Genomic DNA, 20311 nt, shown 5'->3' with positions numbered 1-20311 from the left:
ATCCCCCTTGAAAAATACCACAAAGAAATGCTCCAAATCAAGGGCAGATGTGCAGAAAATAAGACCCAAAAGGCGCTTGGTTATTTTCCTCTTCCAAATTTTCCTCTCCAAGCTGCTTTTCTCCTTGAGGGGAAAATATGTGGAGTACAGGAGTGGGGAGGGACTGTTGTCTTCTTCTGGCAGAGAGAAGAGCAATTTGGGGAGGGCAATTCTGAGGGGAAAAGTGAGCCGAAGGGGACAGGATTAAGGAACCTTTCTCCTCACCCTCTTCTCATTTCATTCCCCCTTGTGCCCACCCAAAAACGGGTCAGAGCATAATTACACATATTTCACCACATGTAGTTTGGGTGAAAGGCCTTGGCTCGGTGGTTAGAGCACCTGCTTTGGATGTAGAAGATCCCAGGTTCAATCCCTGACACTTCCAGGTAGGGCTGGAAAAAGCCCTCTTGTCTGAAACCCTGGAGAGCTGCTGCCGGTCAGTGTAGACAGTACTGAGCTAGATGGACCAAGGGTCTGACTGTATAAAACAGCATCTTACATTCCCAGTTTTGCCATTAATGATGGGTTTTTATTTTATTTTAAGGTACCTCACATACAAATGTGCATACAAATAAAGCTGTCGTATAGCTTATCCTTTGCATGTAGCTAATTACACGAACCATTGCAACGAGCACAAATATATATACTTTGCACGCAGATGGTGTAGCAAAGATGACTGAAAACATGAGCTGCGAGGCAGGAAATCTCCAATTCAGATTTTAACTCTGAGCTGTTAACTCCTGGCAAGTTGCTCTTCTCTCAAGCTTGGGCCTTGTTTGCAATTCGGGGGATGATAAATACTGGTCTAATTAAGAAGATGATATATCTGAAGCCCTTGAAATGGACTGGATAAATGCTCAGAGCTGCTTTTACGACCTCAGTTTGCGCACAGCTCACAGCTGGAGTTGGAGTCCTACCAGGCTGCATACCTTTAAAATGGGTTTAAGAAATCTGGATGATTTTGGAGTGCTGATAGCATTCCAGAAATTTCAGGGCAATGACCTTCTCTCAAGCCTCTCTTCTGCCTGGGGAATCTCAAGATTCCCCTGTCGGATAGAGGGGCGTATGTTGGGAATTGCAGAGATCATGTCCAGGCTAGGAGTTCTGTTTAGTGTCAGTTTACAGGCAATTAGTAACACTTTAAAACCGGAGTAGAGGAAAGGGCTTCATCACCGCCTATGGATTTGCCAAGATACTCATCTGTCTTTGGCTGGCCTGAGAGGAGGAAGAAGGTTGCCTCATGATTCCAGGTGGGTTTTTACAGTGTTTGCATATGATTTCCCTTTAAATTTAAGTTTAAATTTAAATTAAAAGACGACAGATAAAACCAGCATCCAACGGGTATGTGTATTTTAATACAGATTTACTTCTTTTTTTAAAAAAAAATAAAAGACACACATAATGGAACAGCTGTGCAATTCCTCCTGATGTAGGTGACCCATCACACAGCTGTTGGGGTAGGTTATTTGGCTGGCTATGGTCAGTATAGATTGGTCTAGCTATTTTCTTCTCTGTGATTCTGCCTCTCTCCAGAAATGATTTCGACCCCTTCCATTTAACATTTCCCTTTTCAAATAGCATGGCCTTTACATCTGTTTCTTTTCTCCACCCCACCCAACTGCAGGATGGGATCGTGATTGCAGTGAGGGGAAAGGGGCATTTAAACCTTTCAATGCATACAATGGCCCATTGACAAACACACACACCCCCCGCTCAAAAAAAGAAAATTAGGCTGGGGAGAGAGGAACTGCCCACTTGGTTGAAGATTATTACTTGGATTCTTGAAATCCAGAAGTAGAGTTGGTATTCCAATTCCAGCTTAAAACAGAACAGCATGGATTGCAGGCTGTTTTAGCCAACCTAGTGCCTTCCAGTAAAATGGATGTGCTGGCTGGGGTTGATGGGAGTCAACAGAATCATAGAATCGTAGAGTTGGAAGGGACCCCCAGGGTCATCTAGTCCAACCCCATGCAATGCAGTAATTGCAGTAATAATAATAATAATAATAATAATAATAATAATGGCATTCCTGACAAGACGACCATCCATCTTCTGTTGAGAAACCTCCGATGAAGGATAGTCCACCATCTTCCCAGGTAGTCCAATCTATTTGGAGGGCACCAGGTTGGCAAAGGCTTCCCTAGGGAGTTTTGTGGCGTCATTCTTGGGTCTTGCACATGTTCCCAAGGACAAACCCAGAACCATTGTGTGGGGCCGCCTTTTAAGTTGGGGAATCTCTGGGGCGGGAAGCCCTTGCAGGCTCCTTCCACTCAGGCCCGCCTCGTTGCGAAACCTTTCCCCTTGGATCCCCCGATGACTCACTCTGGCACCGAGAGGGGAAGCTGGCTCCACTCTTAACAAACATCAGATCGCTGGCGTGCTGTATGAATGGAGACAATTATGCCCGCTCTGCTCGGTGGCAGGGACCCAACTTTGGCTTAGTGAGAGGAGCAGGGGCCGCAACAACATTTTTTGTGACAAGCTGTTTGTGGGGGAGAGGAAAGGCTTGGCTCCCTTTGCCGCTGTTTTAAAGCCTCTAAAAATAAGTGTTCTTAATGTTAAAGTTCACAAGAGGGAGGTGCTTCTGGCAGGCACTTGAACCGTCTTTCAGCCCTACCCTAGCAGGATATTTAAAATTTATATATTAAAATATTTACTATACTATAAATATTAAAGGTAAAGGGACCCCCGACCGTTAAGTCCAGTCATGGACGACTCAGGGGTTGCAGCGCTCATCTCGCTTTATTGGTCGAGAGAGCCAGTGTACAGCTTCCGGGTCATGTGGCCAGCATGACTAAGCCACTTCTGGCGAACCAGAGCAGCGCACAGAAACCGTTTACCTTCCCGCTGGAGTGGTACCTGTTTATCTACTTGCACTTTGTTGTGCTTTCGAACTGCTAGGTTGGCAGGAGCAGGGACCAAGCAACGGGAGCTCACCCCGTCGCGGGGATTCGAACTGCCGACCTGACTGGCAAGCCCTAATCTCTATGGTTTAACCCACAGCACCACCTGTGTCCTGTACTATAAATATTACTATATTACTAAATACGCTATGATAGTCTGCTTTTTATACATAAAACAAATAGCTGTAGGAAAAGCAAATGTGGGAATGAAGTGGTGTGTCAGAGTAGGAATCTGGAGGCCGAGGTTCAACCATTATGAAGCTCACTGGGTTACCTTAGACCAGTCGCTGCCTCTCAGCCTAACCTACCTCACAGGGTTGTTGTGCGGATTAAATGGAGGGGAGGAAGTGGGATATAAATGTGATAAATAAATGAAATAAATTCAGAATAAAGCAGCCGGTGCCAGGTCATTGGCAGGGGGTCTAGAGGCTCCCACTGGTGTTTGCAGCCTTTGGGAATGACGGAGCTTGTAGCCAGTTTCTCACAGCTTAGGATCCTTCCTCTTGCTTCGTTTGGAGGCGTCCATTCTGTGTGAGCGTTTAAAATATTACTTTGCTGCCGCTCCTCCCGTTACACTGAGGTCTTGGGTTACATGTAATGTGAACCGCTTCCTCGTACAAAAAGTTATTGTTCGTATCTAATTTCCACACACCGAAAGGCTCTGTATATTAAAATGTCCAACTTAGATGTCAGTTAGGAGCGGCCTTTTCTGCTCTTCATAATGTCAATCGCTGTTTGGTGTGTCATTGTCATAAGGGACGTGGATGGCAAGCCCTCCATACTGTTGCCTCAAACCGTCTCCAGATACCTTGATACTGAAGCATTGCAAGAAGTTCCCTGGACATGGCCCCAGTCAGTAAGCTGGATGGCGGACCTCTGGAGGTCCCATGCAAACTGCTCCAAGGCCACATTCACACCATACATTTAATATACTGTGATGCTTCTTTGAACTGTCATGGCTTCCACCCAAAGATTCCTGGGAGCTGTACTCTGTGAAGGGTGCTGAACAGTATTAGGAAGCCGCTATTCCTCTCCCAGAGCTGCAGTTCCCAGAGTTCCTTATGAAGAGATACTGACTGCTGAACCACTCTGGGAATTGTAGCTCCGCAACGGGAATGCAGGACTCCTAAAACCCTTTAGCATCCTTAACAAACTACAGTTCCCAGAATTCAATGGTTGAAGAAGCTATGGCAGTTTGAAGTGGTACCATAGTGCTTTTAATGTACACTGTGAAGGTGGCCTTGCCAACTGGGATGACTAGCAAGGGAGCTGAAGATATTTCAGAAGAGATGGCAGGAAGGGAACATGAGACAAGTCGTTGGCTGGCATCTCTCTCTGTGTGTGTTTTTTAGGGCTTCGCTAGAGCATTTTAAAACAGTCTGCTCTGAAATGCCAGAGTTCAGCAAAAGCTTTTTAGGACAGCCTCTCCCAGTCTGGTGCCTTGAAGATGTTTTGGACTACTATTTCTTACAACATTCCCATCAGCCCCATCCGTTTTATCCACACAACAACCCTGTGAGGTAGGTTAGGCTGAAAAGTGACCTTTTTGCAAGGAATAAAAACACACGCTTGGTTCTCCTAAGACTATCCTTAACTCATCTCAGGATAGCATTAGGCACTTGTTGTTGACATGCCTGTGCCAGGGTCCTTCCAGCTCTTATTAAATTATTTACTCATTTTTTCTTGCTGGGAAATTTAATTACCCCCCAAGCTTCTTCAAAGCAAGCAAATCAACATTACATTTATTGATGTGCCGGATGCTTTTGTACTTGCAGACTTTGGAGTTTCTGAGGTAAAGTGTTTGGATATCTTAATTTCCCCCCCTAAAGCACAGTGTTTCCTGTGCTCTTATAAACTGTAGACACCCCTTTGCTGCTTTGTAATGCTCATTCCCATCCCTTAGAGCTAGAAAACAATAATAAATTGTAGGACTTTCCCCATCTCCTCTTTAAAATCTCTGTGGATCTGTATCTGGCGCTCCCGAGAATGGATTTTCCTTGCTCTAAAGGGCTGACACCTGACTAATTAATTGTCCAGACGTCGCCTCGTTAATCAAGGCCAGTGCCAATGTTTATGGTGCTGAGTCTAGAGCAAAATATGCTGAGGATGTTTTTCTTTTCCATAATGAGAAATGAAAAGCATTCTGCCACAAGAGTCCAAATAACCATGATGAACCTGTTGACAAGGCTAGAAATTCAGGCACCATTGCCACTACTCAGACGTAATTTACACATGAGCTTGGGTGGTAGCCCCGGAAACTGTTAATTGAGGGCTTGTAGCCAACTATGTTCTATTCAAAGTAGACCTATTGAAATTAATGAAACGATAAGTCCATCAATTTCAGTGGGTCTGCTCTGAGTAGGATTAACCACTGGGCACAAACTGAGATTTATCTGCTGTGCTGTTGGAGGAGCATGCCCTTACTTATTGCATTTCAGGGTCAGGTAACCTGCTTTAGCCAGAGGGCCACATTCCCTTTTTGGGAATTGTATGGGGCCACATGTGTGCGGTGGGCGGAGCCAGAGGCCAAAGTGAGTGGGGCAAAAAATTACCAGGTTACACTAGCCTAGTTTCTATGCACACTCTTAACATCCCTCTCCATCTGTAAAATAATAATAATAATAATAATAATAATAATAATAATAATAATAATAAATTATTTATACCCCGCCACTCTGGGCAGCTTCCACCAAAATATTAAAATACAATAGTCTGTCAAACATTAAAAGCTTCAAATATTAAAAGCAAGAGGAATTCTCCCCCCCCCCGAAAAAAAAGTATATGAAAATGCATATCTTAAGGGAAGTGTGCATAAATTACATATATTAGTGAAAACAACATTTTAAAAAATGCATTGAGAAATTACACTGCGCATGATTGGCATGTTAAGGAGAATGCACACTGAAATTCTGCTGAATTTCCATTAGAACTTTTTTTCTGATGTGGAAGTGTAGTGAGCCGAACTTAAGATTTGTCCAACCCTACCCATCTCTCTGGATTTCTGAGGGGGCCTGGTTGTGTGTGCACTAACAAGATGTTTTTTCAAAGTGTATCCAAAATCTGCAAAGGCTAACTATGAATTGTGCGTTCCCAGGAACAGATATGAGAAAATCCTTATTTTCCCTGGAAGGTAAGGGGCCAAGGGAATGTAGCCAAGATTTGCTTTTGTTTTTTAAACGTCAGAATACAGTTTGTATTTTGATAAACACAGAGATGATTGGGGGTGGTTGCCAAGGCCGGTAATTCAAAGCTAACAAAATTTCATATCAGCTCCAGTTAAAACTCTAATAAAATCCCAACAAGGCCCTTTCAGTAATGGATCTTTGAACCGTGTCATTTCAGTTTTTCTAAAATAATAATAATAATTCAAATAGGATTATTCTCTCTCCCCTCCAGCCCAGGTTCAAAGCCCCCCCCCCCCCCGTTCTTGTTAAAATGTGTCCTTTGGGGTCGAGAAAGCTCAGAGTTCCAATATTATTCAACCAGTTAAATCATTTCCTGTTTTCTGCAGTTTTTGAAGAATTCTCTAAGGCAGGCTGGAAATATTTGCAGATACTCACGAACTCGCTGGCTTGCAGGCCCTGGGAAATATCCTGAGTTTGTTACATTGGTCAGGAAAGATGAGACAGCTGTGTGTGTTGCACAGGATGATATGAACCGTTAAAGACAAACTCAATCGGACCAGATAATATCCGCTGACCTAGTAATGTGGTTGCTATGGAGGGACAGAGAATTGTACATGTTACATTGGCCTGACTTTGTGTTACAATGCTGTGCTCCTTTATCCAAAACATTGTGTTTCCTAGAGAGAGAAAGAGATTGATGGTGGTAGTGGTAATTGACAGTTTGTGGTTTGATTGATTGTTTGATTGATTGATTGTATTTATCCAAGGAGTTCAAGATGGTACAGTCATACCTTGGATCCTGAACGCCCTGAACGCCCTGGAAGTTGGACATTTCGGCTCCCGAACACCGCAAACTCGGAAGTGATTGTTCCGGTTTGCGAATGTTCTTTTGGAACGTTTGGGGCTTCCGGGGCTTCTGATTGGCTGAAGGAGCTTCCTGCAGCCAATCAGAAGCCACAATTTGGTTTTTGAACATTGTGGAAGTCGAATGGACTTCCAGAATGGAGTCCATTCAACTTCCAAGGTACGACTGTATACATAGTTTTCCTCCTTCCCATGTTAGCCTCGTAACAACCGTATGAAGTAGGTTTTGCTGAGAAGCAGTGACAGGCTCAAGGTTGCCCAGTGAGCTTCATGGCTGAGGGGGGAATTTGAACCCTGGTCTTCCATGTCAAATCTTAACACCACAAGTTCTGCTAACTGGGCTTGCCACCATTTTGACTAGTGACCTGGGTCTTAAACATGTTTCCATAACATTAAGTTGATGGCCGTTGATTTTAATTTTTTTACATGTTTTTTAATTACATACGGATAGTGTTGTAAACCTTTTTTTGTTCTTTTTAAATTATATGGCAGTATATAAATATATTTTATAAATAAATAAATGAAACCATCACCATTGGATCACCTAGTTCAGTCTTGTTTAAACTGACTGGCAGCAGTGATTCTCCAGGGTTCCAGGAAGGGATCTTTTCTAGCTGTACCTGGAAATGGCATCAAGGATTGAACCTGGGACCTTCTGCATGCCATGGCATATATATATTCCTTTTGCAATCTGAAGTTTCCATATTCAGTGTCTGGAATGTACAGCTCAAAGGAGCAGGGTGCCAGTCAATGGGAAGGAGCATTCTTTGCCTGAGAGCCCCTGCCTATCAGAGTAGGGCTTTGCAGGCTAGATGGACCAGTGATTTGATAAGGCAACTATTGTAGGAAAGACCGTGCAATAACTTTGTGTGTGAAAAGTCTTTGATTTGATCACTGGCACTTCCAGGGAGGGCTAAGAGAAGGCTCTCTATTTGTAACCCTGGCGAGCAGCTGCCGGTCAGTGCAGGCGACCCTGAACAAGATGGACTAATGGTCTGACTCAGTATGAGGCAGCTCCTTATGTTCATACTGTATTCATTTTCCAAATATTTCAGCTATCCCTGCATTTGTTCTGCCTCTTGGGAAAAAATAAGAATAAGTTATTTTAAAAAGGCCCTTCACTTGGGCTCATCTGACTTCATACCTAGCATATTTCTCACTAATGGTGAGTATTTACGTGAGAAATCACATGATGGAGCGCAGAGCAAATAAAGGTGGAGGGGGAGGAGGAATTGAACGCAATCCAGCATTAATCTGTCTTGCTAGAAATAAATAACATGACATCCTGCTTTACTGTGGAAGACAAACAACCAAACCGTGGAATACAATGCTGGAATCTGCTTTAGATTAGATTACATTGGGTTTATTTATTGTTACCCTGCCACCCCAGCAAAATAACGTTCAAAGCAATTTAACTGTTGATTAAGAGGATACATAAACATTTACCCGGAATATCTGTGTGGTAAGCCCTGATTTGCCTCTCCCCCAATAAAAGGCTATCTGTTGTTGATTTCCAAAGAAAAGACAAGTATCCATGGTCCCAGATTCCCAGCCACCTCTGCCCACAAATTTTTGCTTTCTCTCTAACATGGATATGGGGAGGCTGTGGCCCTTCAGAGGTTGTTGGACTGCAGCCCCCTGCAATGCAAGAATCACAACTAAAGAATCCCCAACAGATGGTCATCCAATGTTATGGGATGGCACCTGAAACTAGACAAAGAAGGTTCCAGGCAAGTCTTCCTGGGGAGAGTATTCCATGAACAGGGAGCCACCACTGAAAAGGACTTATTCCAGGCTTCCTCAACCTCAGCCCTCCAGATGTTTTTGGCCTACAACTCCCATGATCCCTAGCTAGCAGGACCAGTGGTCAGGGATGATGGGAATTGTAGTCTCAAAACATCTGGAGGGCCAAGGTTGAGGAAGCCCGACTTATTCTGTTGCTACCCTCTGGGCCTCTTGTGGAGGGAGCATAGGAGGAAGGGCCTCAGATGATGATCACAGGGTGTGGGTCGGTTCATAATGGGAGAAGTGTTCCTGGAAATATCAGCAAGGAGAGGGGTGATGAAGAAATTGGAGGGGAAGGCAAGAATGTGGAGACTTTCCTCCAAGGGATAGAAACAGTAAAGTCTTACCGGTACTTTAATGATCAGATTCAGATACATTTAAAAACAAATCAAAATAATAATAATCAGGGCTTTTTTTCTGCCGGAACTCAGTTCCGGCACCTCTCAGGTGGGCGTCATTGCTTTTATAAGAGAATAAGGGAGGTATTCTATTTTTCTTGAAAAATAGCACTGATAAATAATAACAATAAATAATACAGACTGCTTTTGTAACTTGTAGTAAAAGCTTCCTTGTGGGCTTCCACTTAGTACGGAAAAAAACATTAAATTGCCTCTTGATTTCCTGCAGGTTAGTTCCAAGGCAAAACCCAATGCCCTTTTGAATTGAAACCACCTACGGTATTTCTTTGTTGAGCTGGTTGGATGTTTGGTATCTTTATTGTAGTTTTTACACATCTGACACCATTTTCAGGGCTCATTTCTCTCTCTCCTTTTGCTAGCTGGGTCCAAGGCAGGGAGCCGCATAGAAGGAAGTTCCCATAACTGAACAACTCTCACTTCTAGCTTGTGGCAGGAAAGAATTCTGAGCAGGGCCTCTCCTGCTGCTCTTAAATGTTGGACAGCTTTTCTCCTCATTGTAGCACCATAGAGGGAGAAGCTTCTTGGGCAAAAATTCACCCTTCTACTCATCTGTCTTAATAGATGGGAGCCATTTAAGGAACCTGGGAGCCCTAAATCGGTTGGGGGCGCTAACCCATGGACCCTCTGATGTTGCTGATGTACAGTTCCCATCATCCTTGACCACTGGCCATGCTGGCTGATGGGGGCTGTAGCCCATTAGTAACCTCAAATTACCACCCCAGCTCTACAACATCCAAGCCTCCGAGGAGTATTTTGAAAAATGTTATTTGCATTAGCATCTATCGAGGGACCCTTCTTTGTAAAGAAAAAGGCAGGTAAATAGAAATCTGCTCCTTTCTCCTCCTGTACAGACAGTCATTTGGAAACTATTCTTTGTAATTGGATTGTTTACACACCATTTTTTTCTTCAGAGATAATTTGCAGCCAAACCTTGGGGAGTTGTCATCAGGTGCTAACTCTTTTCTCTGGAAAATGTGCTGGAGAGGAGGAGGGAAAAGAGAGAACACTTTATTTATCGCTAGCAGCCTCGTACCTGGTGTTGCTCAGGAATTCTAAGAAACAAAATCAGTTTTGAAAAGTACGGTCCGCAATCTTACTTCGAATGGCATCTAGTTGTATGCAAAGATAGACAGGAAACATTCATCTCAGGAACCATCATGCAAAATTTGGTTATGGTATCTTAAAGCTAAAGGTACCCCTGACCGTTAGTTCCAGTCATGGACGATTTTGGGGTTGCGGCGCTCATCTCGCTTTATATAGGCTGAGGGAGCCCGGCGTTTTTCCGCAGACAGCTTCTGGGTCATGTGGCCAGCATGACTAAGCCGCTTCTGGCGAACCAGAGCAGCGCATGGAAAGGTGCCGAAATGCATGGTGGCAGCCCAGGAGAAGGCCTTTTTTATAGCAGTCCCTGAATTTTGGAATTGTCTCCCCACAGACGCACACCCAGCTTCTTCACTATATGGATTTTGACAAATGTTGAAGACATGCCTCTTTACCCTGGCCTTTGACACCTGAGATGTGCATTTTTAGGTCCCATCCTATTCCTCAAAGTGCAATATAACTATTTTTAATCCTGAATTTGTAATTGTTGTAATCTGCCCTAATATCTGCTGGTGATGGGTGAGTAATAATAATAATATCAGTTGCAGTGGTATATTGCTGAGCTACAGTTTCCCCCCTAAAATAACAGGAAGCTGTCTTTTATCAAGTCAAACTGTTGGCCATTCTAGCTCAGTAGTGACTGCACTGACTGGCAGCAGCTCTGCAGGGTCTGGCACAGGCGATCTCTCCCAGGGTCACCTTAAAGTGTCAGGGACTGAACCTGGGACCTTCTGTGTGCAAAGCAAATGCTCTACCAGTGAGCCATTGTCATTAGCAGCTAAGCAGAAGATCTGAATCCTGGCCAGAATCAAGAGTCTCTTCCCATTGCTCCACACAGCCTCTCTTGCTGTGTCTGCGCTGCTGTTCTCTGCAGGCCACCTGGTGCAGATTGGGGGTGGGTGCAGGCCCTCTCTTGCTATCTCGCAAATGGAATTATCGCCTGTGTGTCATCACTCAGCTCTCATTTCGGGGGACAAGGGCGTCTGTGCCAAGAAACTTGGCAGGCTTTCATTTTCAGGCGTTTTGTCTTTGTAAATCTGGAGAGGCATCTCAAATGTGATTAAGGTACCAAAGAGAACATAATTTGCAGAAGGTCATCAGCCTGCTAATTTGCTGGCATGCCTGGCAGGGCAAAAGGAGGAGGAAAGGGGATATCAGCATTTGATCTGCCCTCATCTCAGGACATGTTACTCACACAAGCGATGGGCAAATCTTTCAGTTTCGTTTTTTCTCCCATTTTCTCCCCCCTCCCCCCAATCTTCAGTTCTCCACATTTACACATCAGGTTGCAAATTATTATTTTTTAAGTGGGTGTGAAAATTCACCAGTGGTTTAGTTAGAATTTTTCCTAGAATACACATGTTTGTGAAAACCATGATTTAGTTTTAGGTGCAAACCCTTTCCAGTGGTGCAACAATGGTTTGTTTTCTAACAACAAACCATGGTTTGTAAGTTATTGGCTTACAGACCAAAATTCTGAACGTAAGAGGTTGAGGAAAGATAGCTTGTGCTGACAACATTAAAGCCTCTGCTCTGGTGACTCTGCTGGGTGCCTTGTTTGGGTCCTAGATAATCCGCTTGAGCTTCCACTGTCTGCCGCTGGCCTTGTGCTTATTCCACCTTGCGGCACTATTTCCTGTAAAAGAAAGAAAAAAATAGCTGATATAATCTTGCACCTTTCTAAAAGGGTGAAATGATAAGGCAGGGGTCTCCAAGATGCAATTGCCCCAGTGCTGAACTCAGCCCAACACTGCTCAGATAGTAAAGACTTTGTATTGACGTGGGAACGGTCCCCCTCAGCCACAACTGCCTCTCCCCAGATATGTCACCTCACTTGTTTGTGGCCCTGTGGTATTCTTGTGGTACCTGTGGTTCGCTTACAGGAAACCCACAACCTTTTGGAAGGGAAAAAACACTGACATGTGAAAAGCCACAGATTTCTAGGGCTCACCAAGCACTTGAACTTCTTTTCATAGGGGTTGTCTCCAGCTAAGTTCTTCTTAGACTCACTGAAAATAATGAACCTAAGTTAATCATGTTTCCCAAGTTAACCATGGGTCTGCTCTGAGTAAAGTGATCATTGGATCAAGGAGATGGAGTGACTGCCCTGTGAGGAAAGCTTGCAGTGTTTGGGACTTCTTAGTTTACAGAAAAGGCAAGTAAGAGATGACATGATAGAAGTCTCTCATGGCACTAGAACTTGTGGACATCTAATGAAGCTGAATGTTGGAAAGTACTTCATGCAGTGCATAGTTAAACTGTGGAACTCACTCCCACAGGAGGCAATGATGGCTGCCAACATAAAAGGCTTTAGAAGAGGACTAGACTAGAGGAAAAGGCTATCAGTAGCTATTGCCCATGATGGCTTTGTTCTTGCCTCCAGTCAGTACTTCTGAAAACCGGTTGTTGGAAACCACAGGAGGGGAGAGTGTTCTTGTGCTCAGGTGCTTCTTGAGAGTTTCCCACAGGCATCTGGTTGGCTAGGATGCTGGGCTAGATGGCCCATAGCCCTGATCCAGCAGATTCTTCTTATGTTCTGAGGGACACTGTGTTAATGTTTTGATTTTGAAAATCAAGTGTGTCTGATCCATTCAAATATACTAATGTTTTGGATTGTGAAAAATGCTACATTCTAAATTGTGCCTTGCCACTGTGCTGTAAAGCGGGGGGGGGGGGGTGTCCAAACTGTGCTCTGAGGATCACCAGTGGTCCATGAGCTTAATTCAGGTGGTCCACAGCATGCCTGTGAAGATCAGAACCCACAGCTGTGATGGACTGTGGCAGCAGATGCTCCGGGACAGACTGGAGTGGCAGGTGGGAGGAAGTGACTTGAAAGAGGCCAAGGGAGGATTAGCAATCAGAAATGGATTGCAATGCAGTTTGAATTGTGGGAATTAAAACTGTGATACCAAAACCATGCAGCATCTAGAATAGTGCACTGCAATTGCGACAACAGGCAATTGAATGGCATTAAGCGGTCTGCCTGTTGACCTGCAGCAATTTCAAGAGCTCCTTGGGAGCTGCTGCTGTAAACCAGAGACTATTTTGCAGGAAAAGAAGTTCACTTCTGCAATTGGAGTAGGTTGTGTGAATTGCATGTATTTTCACCATGGCATCTTAGTTTTGCATCATTTATTCTGCTTCTAACTTTCAGGTTCAAGTAATCTGAAAAATTTTCAGCAAGGAAAAGTGTTGATGAAGGAATGCTACTTGCTGGAGACCACCATTGGACAGAATGCTTTCGTGCTGAAATCCTGTGTGTGGGTTTCCCACTGGGGTGTCTTGTTGGCCACTGTGAGAACAGGATGCTGGACTGGACAGGCCATTGGCTTGATCCAGCAGGGCTCTGCTTCTGTTCTTAATTGAAGGCAGAAGGACGGAGAGTCTCCACAGTCATAAGGGATAGGAACACATGTTGTTTTTTCAATGTCCACACATTTAGCTAATGATAGGCCACTCACCCCGTTTTTTGGCAGCATTTAGCCTCTCAGATAATCCTATGTAGGGTGTTTCATTTAAGATCTGGTTGGTCAGGCGTGCTTTGAAGTGGGAGAGGGCCCTGAACGGGTGGGTCTAATTTTATCCTTTTGTCACTTAGCAAGCGTATTAAATTTATTCTGTCAGGAGGGATTGGACAATTGGTTTTTAACAAATGCACTTCCTCTAATTGAGTCTATTTTTAATCTGCCCCTGTTTGGCCTTGTGGAGATGGGTGGGTGTCTCCTGTTCAGGGCTGTTTCCTTAGTGCATTTTTTCTTATTGTGTGACACTTTTTATTTCTATAAAGAAAGAGTAAGAAACAATCCCACACAACAATGGCCTATTTTCCTTCCCAAATCCAGGATCTGAACGGGCAACCCAAGGACCTCTGCCCGCGACTTTGCCATCTCAAGAAAGGCCCCACTGGCTACGGGTTCAACCTCCACAGTGAGAAAGCCAGGCCCGGGCAGTTCATTCGGTCAGTAGACCCGGATTCACCAGCATCCAAGGCAGGACTCCGACCGCAGGACAAACTCGTTGAGGTAACGGATGACAGCTTGAAGGCAGGAGGACCTAGGAGCAGAAGCTCTTCTGCTCAGTCAGGCTCCACCTGAACACTTCCACAGTAGCCCATTGCCCTGGAATTGTTCATTCACCTTTTTATGCAGAGCCCACACTATGACACTGTCAAAGACCTGCATGTTGGTGTTTGAATTCTGTCTGTTTCCAGTCAGTTTGTTGCAAGGTGCCTTCCTGCAGTGTTTCTCCATGAAAGAAAACGTGCTTTTGAGCATGTGCAGAGTAGCATTCTCTCGTCACTGAGCAGCTGCTTCCAACATCTGAGATGCTCAGGCAGGGTTAAATTCCAGAAAAATTTTTTTTTGGGAAATCCTGAACCCCCATGTTTCAGAGAGAGAGAGAGAGAGAGAGAGAGAGAGAGAGAGAGAGAGAGAACACAATTGCTCATCTCTGTGATTGCCTCTTCTTGCCCTCTCTGCAGGAACACACCTGTTCTGCAGTGACAGAACTCTCTCGCTTTCTCTCCCCTGAATCTTTAATGCCTGCAGTGCAACAGTACATGTGTGTGCGTGCACATGAGAGGGAGGTAGGAGAGGCCACCTAGGAGGCAGGTGTGTTCATGAAGACAGATTTTGCTTCCAGCACTCAATATGTCACCGATAGGTGGCTGATTATTAATTTAGCAACCCCCTGGCACGTTTCCTGAAGTGCACAAAGAGGGGAGGAGGTGAACCTGTGGAATTTGGAAACCTGATCCCAGCTCTTAGGGGCTCCCATAAATGTTTGATGCTCAGCAGCTCCTCAGTTTGGGCTGCGGTGCCTGCTCTTGTGAGGTGAGGGGAGGAACTGTTCGGTCTCTGCTTCATGTTTTTCTTGCCTCGTCTTCTTTCTCTTTGCACCTGTCTCCAGCTTTGAAGCAACTTTCAGGGGCCTGCCTGCAAGGGTGCAGGCTGCAGGTGGCAACAAGTGTTTGAATGGAGACAGTGTCCCAGCCAGAAGCTCTTGGGAGGCTTTGAAGAGCTCTCCTTGGCTTCTGGCTCCCCTCCAGCTTCACCTTCCTGTTGGCTACTTGAGGCAGGCAGCTGAGCCTGTAGTGGAAGAGCGGTCAGGGCCTGCCTCTGGCAAGAGAAGCCATTTGGGTGGTTGCTAGGAAATGGAGGCCCTCAGAAGTGCCGAGGGTTTTGTATTCCCGCACCAGAGTGCTGTCTGCTTCTCTGGGGGACTCGAAGCTTATTTTTTTACGTACTGACTTACTTACTACATTTAAATTTTGCCTTTTCTTCTGAGGAGCTGAAGGTGGTTTACATGGTGCACTCCATTTTATCCGCACAACAATCTTGTGAGGTACTCTAGGCTGACAGACAGTGACTGGCCAAAGGTCATATGCTGTGAGTTTAGCAACTGTGGTCCAGGGTATCTTCAGGCTCGCCTGATCCCTTAGATCCTTGCCCAATCACTGAGATCTTTTGGGGAGTCTCTGCTGGTGGTCACCCATAGCTCAGGTGCATCATTTGTAACTACCAGAAGCATTCACTGTAGTGGGACCAAGCCTGTGGAACTCCCTCCCACCTGAGGTTAGACAGGCCCCGTCCTTGCTGAACTTCAGGTGCATGACAAAAACTGGCTTGTTCCAGCAGATATTTTAAAATAGCAGTTGGTTTTATGATTAACTTTTAATTGTTTTATTCTCTGTATGGTTTATTTTTATGGACTGTCCCCACACGCCGAAATGCTGGTGATGGAGCAGTAGAGAAATTACTTAAAAAAACCAAGCAACAACTTAACCACAGCTTTGGTTTGATAGGTGATCTCAGCACTTTTGCAGGGCTAAGAGCAGCCAGGTCAGGGGTATTGGGGGGGGGGAGGTGTAATCCAGATGGGGAGCATATTCTGGAGCAGCCTCACCACTGTTTTTGCTCCAGGATAAGCACTTGGCTAAGCACATCACTACCTTGCCCATGTAACTAGTTTGCTGACATTTCCCCTCCAAATCCCCAAAATAATAATAAAAAGAAAACAGTCAAAGCAGAAAGCAGCAGCACACCACATGATGAACTGATTAATTGCCTTCCATTGTCAGGTGATAATTGGCGCCTGGGCATGAACAAAATGATCCCCTTTGCTCCATTATCCTAGGCTAGCAACAAAAGGGCAGTGATTGTTTGTCAAAGCCGTGAGAGCCCGCTGTGTGGAGTGAATTTCCCCTTTGTCCTGGTTTAAAATAGCAAAGCATAGCAGAACCATTCCCCTCTGGCTGCTGTTGGTTCCTTTGTTCTAAAAGGGACAAAACCTTTATATCTATCTATTGGAGGGGGAGCAGTTTGTTACAAAATCTAATGCTAGATTAAAACAAAAGAAGAGGCCAGCTGGATCAGGCCAAGGGAGGTGCCATCCAGTCCAGCATCCTGCTCTCACAGGGGCCAACCAGATACCCTAGAGATCTCCAAACTGTCTCCCAAGGCAGCTCCATGTGAAATGCATTGTGGTAATCCAGCCATTCATTCTCTCCCCCTACCTCTCTTTTTTCTCTCCCTCAGGTCAACGGGATCAACGTCGAGGGCCTGAAGCATTCTGAGGTAGTGTCACATATCAAGTCCAAGGAGCATGAAGCCACACTGCTAGTTGTGGACCCCGAAACAGACGAGTATTTCAAGAAACTGGGCATCACCCCTACAGAGGAGCACATCGGAGGTAAAGCATTTCTCCTAGAACCAGCTTTCGCAGAGGGGGCAGGGATTTTGCAAGGGAGATAGATGTCCCTGTATAGGCCCCATCTGCACTATACGTTTAAAGCACAATAATACTACTTTAATAATACTACTTTACTCGGCCTAGGACCCTCGTACCTACGGGACTGCCTCTCCTGGTATGTCCCACAGAGGAACTTACGGTCTTCAAACAAAAACATCTTGAAGGTCCCAGGCCACAGAGAGGTTAGGCTGGCCTCAACTAGAGCCAGGGCTTTTTCAGCTGTGGCTCCAATCTGGTGGAACGCTCTGTCTCAAGAGACTAGGGCCCTGCGGGACCTGACATCTTTCCGCAGGGCCTACAAGACAGAGCTGTTCCACCAGGCCTTTGGCCAGGGCACAGCCTGACTCCCTCCTTTGGCCAGAACTCTAGCCCAATGGTTGCCATCAATTTGATTTGAATTAATTTTATAATGAATGGTGATTTTTAGACTGATTTTAGAATGGTGTATTATTTTATTGTTGTTAGCAGCCCTGAGCCCGGCGTCGGCTGGGGAGAGCGGGATATACATAAAATTTATTGTTATTATTTATTATTTAAACAGCCACAGCTCCTCCCCCCCAGGAACTGTAGTTTGTTAGGGGTGCTGAAATTTGTTAGGAGACCTCTGCTCCCCTCCCAGAGCTAGCATTACCAGAGAACCTAACCAATAAAAAATACAGCAAAGGGAATGAAAACAAATGACACTTTTCAGTAGAGTGGTACCCCTTTATTATGTACCCAGTAGCAGGGGAAAAGCTGACACCCACCACACATTATATAATTTTTTTTTTGCTCATATGATTTTGTACTGTAACCAATCTCACCACACGACTGGAAGTATAATGTGGTGAGATACAAAACAATCTGTAGTTTCCAGAATTCTTCCGGGGAAGCCATGACTGTGTAAAGTGGCAGGTTAACTGCTTTAAATGTATAGTGCGGATGTGGGATACTCTTCTCCGCCACAATTTCATCTTCACAACAACCCTGCAAGGAATGACTGGCCCAAGCAAGATGTGAGCAAGATGGCCGAGTGGGGATTTAAACCTGCAGTCTCCCCCTAGCTTGATGCTTCACAGCAGTTGTGATGGCTGAGCCTGATGGGAGGTGTAGTCTGAAACATCTGGAAGGCACCCAGTTTGGAAAGCCTGCTCTTTAGTTAGTGTCGTGTCAAAGCATGTTCCTTGTCTGCAGTACCCGTTAACAACGAAATATCTTGGAATCATCTTTCTCTGCTTGAAGTTTCTGCAGTCACTCTGAACATTCCTCCAATCTTGCCAAGGAAGAGAGTTGCTCTGGGCATGTGCAGTTTCCCCCTTCATCACAGAAACTACAACCAGGTTCCATGCACTGGGGATGAAGGGGAGAAGAGCTCTGCCAGGTTTCAGCTCCAGACACTTTCACAAATGAAGCACCAGCCACTGGCCTGGATCCAAGTAGAGAGCAACATTTTGCAAAACAGCCGTTTAAAAAAAACCCCTAGCAGTGGATACCCCCTCTACTGGCCTTGCAATTTTTGGGTTTTGTAAGCTGTTGCTTAGCCAGAGTTGGGGGGGGGGTGGAGAGACCACTGGGTTCCACCAAGCATCCATATCCCTGCTCTCCTTGCAACCCCCAATCCTCCTTCCTTGGCTGGGTTGAATGGAGAGCTCTGTGTGTTTTTAACACAGCTGTTTCTTATCTAACTGAGCTGAGTTCTGCCTCCAGTGCTGGATTGTCTTTTCCTGGCCTTCAGTGGAGAGAGGAATCCAAAAGAACGACTTGGAACAATTCAGAACTGGAGGGGGGCGGGCGGTGGATGTAGAGAAATGGTGTCAGATGCTGAGAGCAGGAGCAAAATAAGAGATAGGGTCAGGGAGAAACTCTCTTTCTTTCTTGGCATGGTGGATAATAAAGCCCCTGTTCTCCTCTTGAGGAGATGCAGCTAGCATGGTCACCCAATCCCAGAAAGTATGAAGGGTTTCGGGTTGTCTCTTGGAGTGCTGAGGCCTGTTTTCAAGCGATAGCTGAGGAGGAGGAGGAGGAGGGCCAGACCAGCTGCTGCTGAGTTACAGGCAAAGGAGAGAAAGAGGGGGAAGTCTTGCAGGAGTGACGAGCCCTTTAGAGCCCACATCCACAGGATATCAGTAGGGATGCTTCTGTTTATGAAATCGTTGCTGCATGTTGACTCTTACAGATGGTCTGATTCCTCCATTTGCTCCTGATGTAGAATAACTTTATGGGCTAAATCTGGGACAGGAAGAGCTCACACAGCATGTAGAGTGTTGGACCACAGTGGACCTGGGTTCTCCTACTCATCGTCAGAGCTCATGTGGTGACTTTGGTCCTAATTTATCCAAGAGCATAAAAGCAGCCTTGCTGAATCTGGCCAGTGGCCCATTTAGTCCAGCATCCTATTCTCAAGCAGGGCCTGCATGCAGTATTTATCTATATTTTTCTCTCTCTATATATATACATATAGAGAGATAAATATCTGCTAACGTTCAAAGTGTTTTACAAGGGTGATAAAACAGTAGCATTATCAATGAGAATATTAACAACAATTTAAGACTTTCAAAAATTTAAAATAACAATACACTATATGGGTAGGCTTGTCTAAACAAAAATGTTTTTAGTGGGCACTGAAAAGAGTACAGTGAAGGTGCCTGCCTGATAATCAATAAGCAGGGAGTTCCAAAGTGTAGAAGCTGCCACACTAAAAGGTTTCTTCCAGATGTTGAATGGAGCACCTGTAAAAGTGCCAGTTCCAAAGATCTGACCTGATAAAATAACATTTATGCCTGAAGATTTTCCTGAAATACATCTAAAAGAATACCTGATAGGATGTTTTATTATTATTATTGGTCAAGATACAAGTCAGTGAAAACATAATAACAATAAGAAAAGAAAATAAATGTTAGCAATGCATATGCATAAAAAAGGATAATAGGCATAGCAAATGCAATACTATCTGTCTAAACAGAGTTAACGTATCTACTTTAATGATCTACAACGTTCTTAAGTGTGTGCATAGTTTTATATTTTCCTGTCAATACATTATGAAAATGCTCCATTTTCTGCAGAAAGATTATGAAGTTGCCTTCCTTCACTTAATTTTGTAGGGGAAATTAAAGGGACTTTTTAAGGATGCCCCCCTGAGCCCACTAGAGCAGTGGTGGGGAACCTCCATCTTACGGGTGCCTCTATACCTGATGTCATATGGCAAAAATGCAACTCTCTGCTAAAAGTGGAGTTGCCTTGACAAGCGTTACCATGTTCCCTGGCACTTGCAAAGGCACAGGGTTTTGCAAGACCTGGCAGTCAGCTGAGCCATGGTGCCTGCAAAGCACTGTGCCTAAACAAAAAT

At 44.8% G+C, this 20311-nt stretch overlaps 1 protein-coding gene across 2 annotated transcripts in view; it reads left to right on the top strand.

The window, feature by feature from the left end:
* The window catches only part of NHERF2 (NHERF family PDZ scaffold protein 2), a 58745-nt gene that overhangs the window by 27258 nt on the left and 11176 nt on the right, over nt 1-20311 (top strand). For both annotated transcript variants that reach the window (XM_079952844.1, XM_079952843.1), the window contains exons 3-4: nt 14079-14258; nt 16773-16926. In XM_079952844.1, the coding sequence (XP_079808970.1) occupies nt 14079-14258; nt 16773-16926 (334 nt within the window). The remainder of the gene's footprint in view (nt 1-14078; nt 14259-16772; nt 16927-20311) is intronic.

The sequence above is a fragment of the Podarcis cretensis genome (genome assembly GCF_951804945.1).
Source record: "Podarcis cretensis genome assembly, chromosome: 14".
Classification (NCBI taxonomy): Eukaryota; Metazoa; Chordata; class Lepidosauria; order Squamata; family Lacertidae; genus Podarcis; species Podarcis cretensis.
The sequence above is the reverse complement of the archived record's forward strand: the minus strand, read 5'-3'. Positions and strand labels throughout refer to the sequence as shown.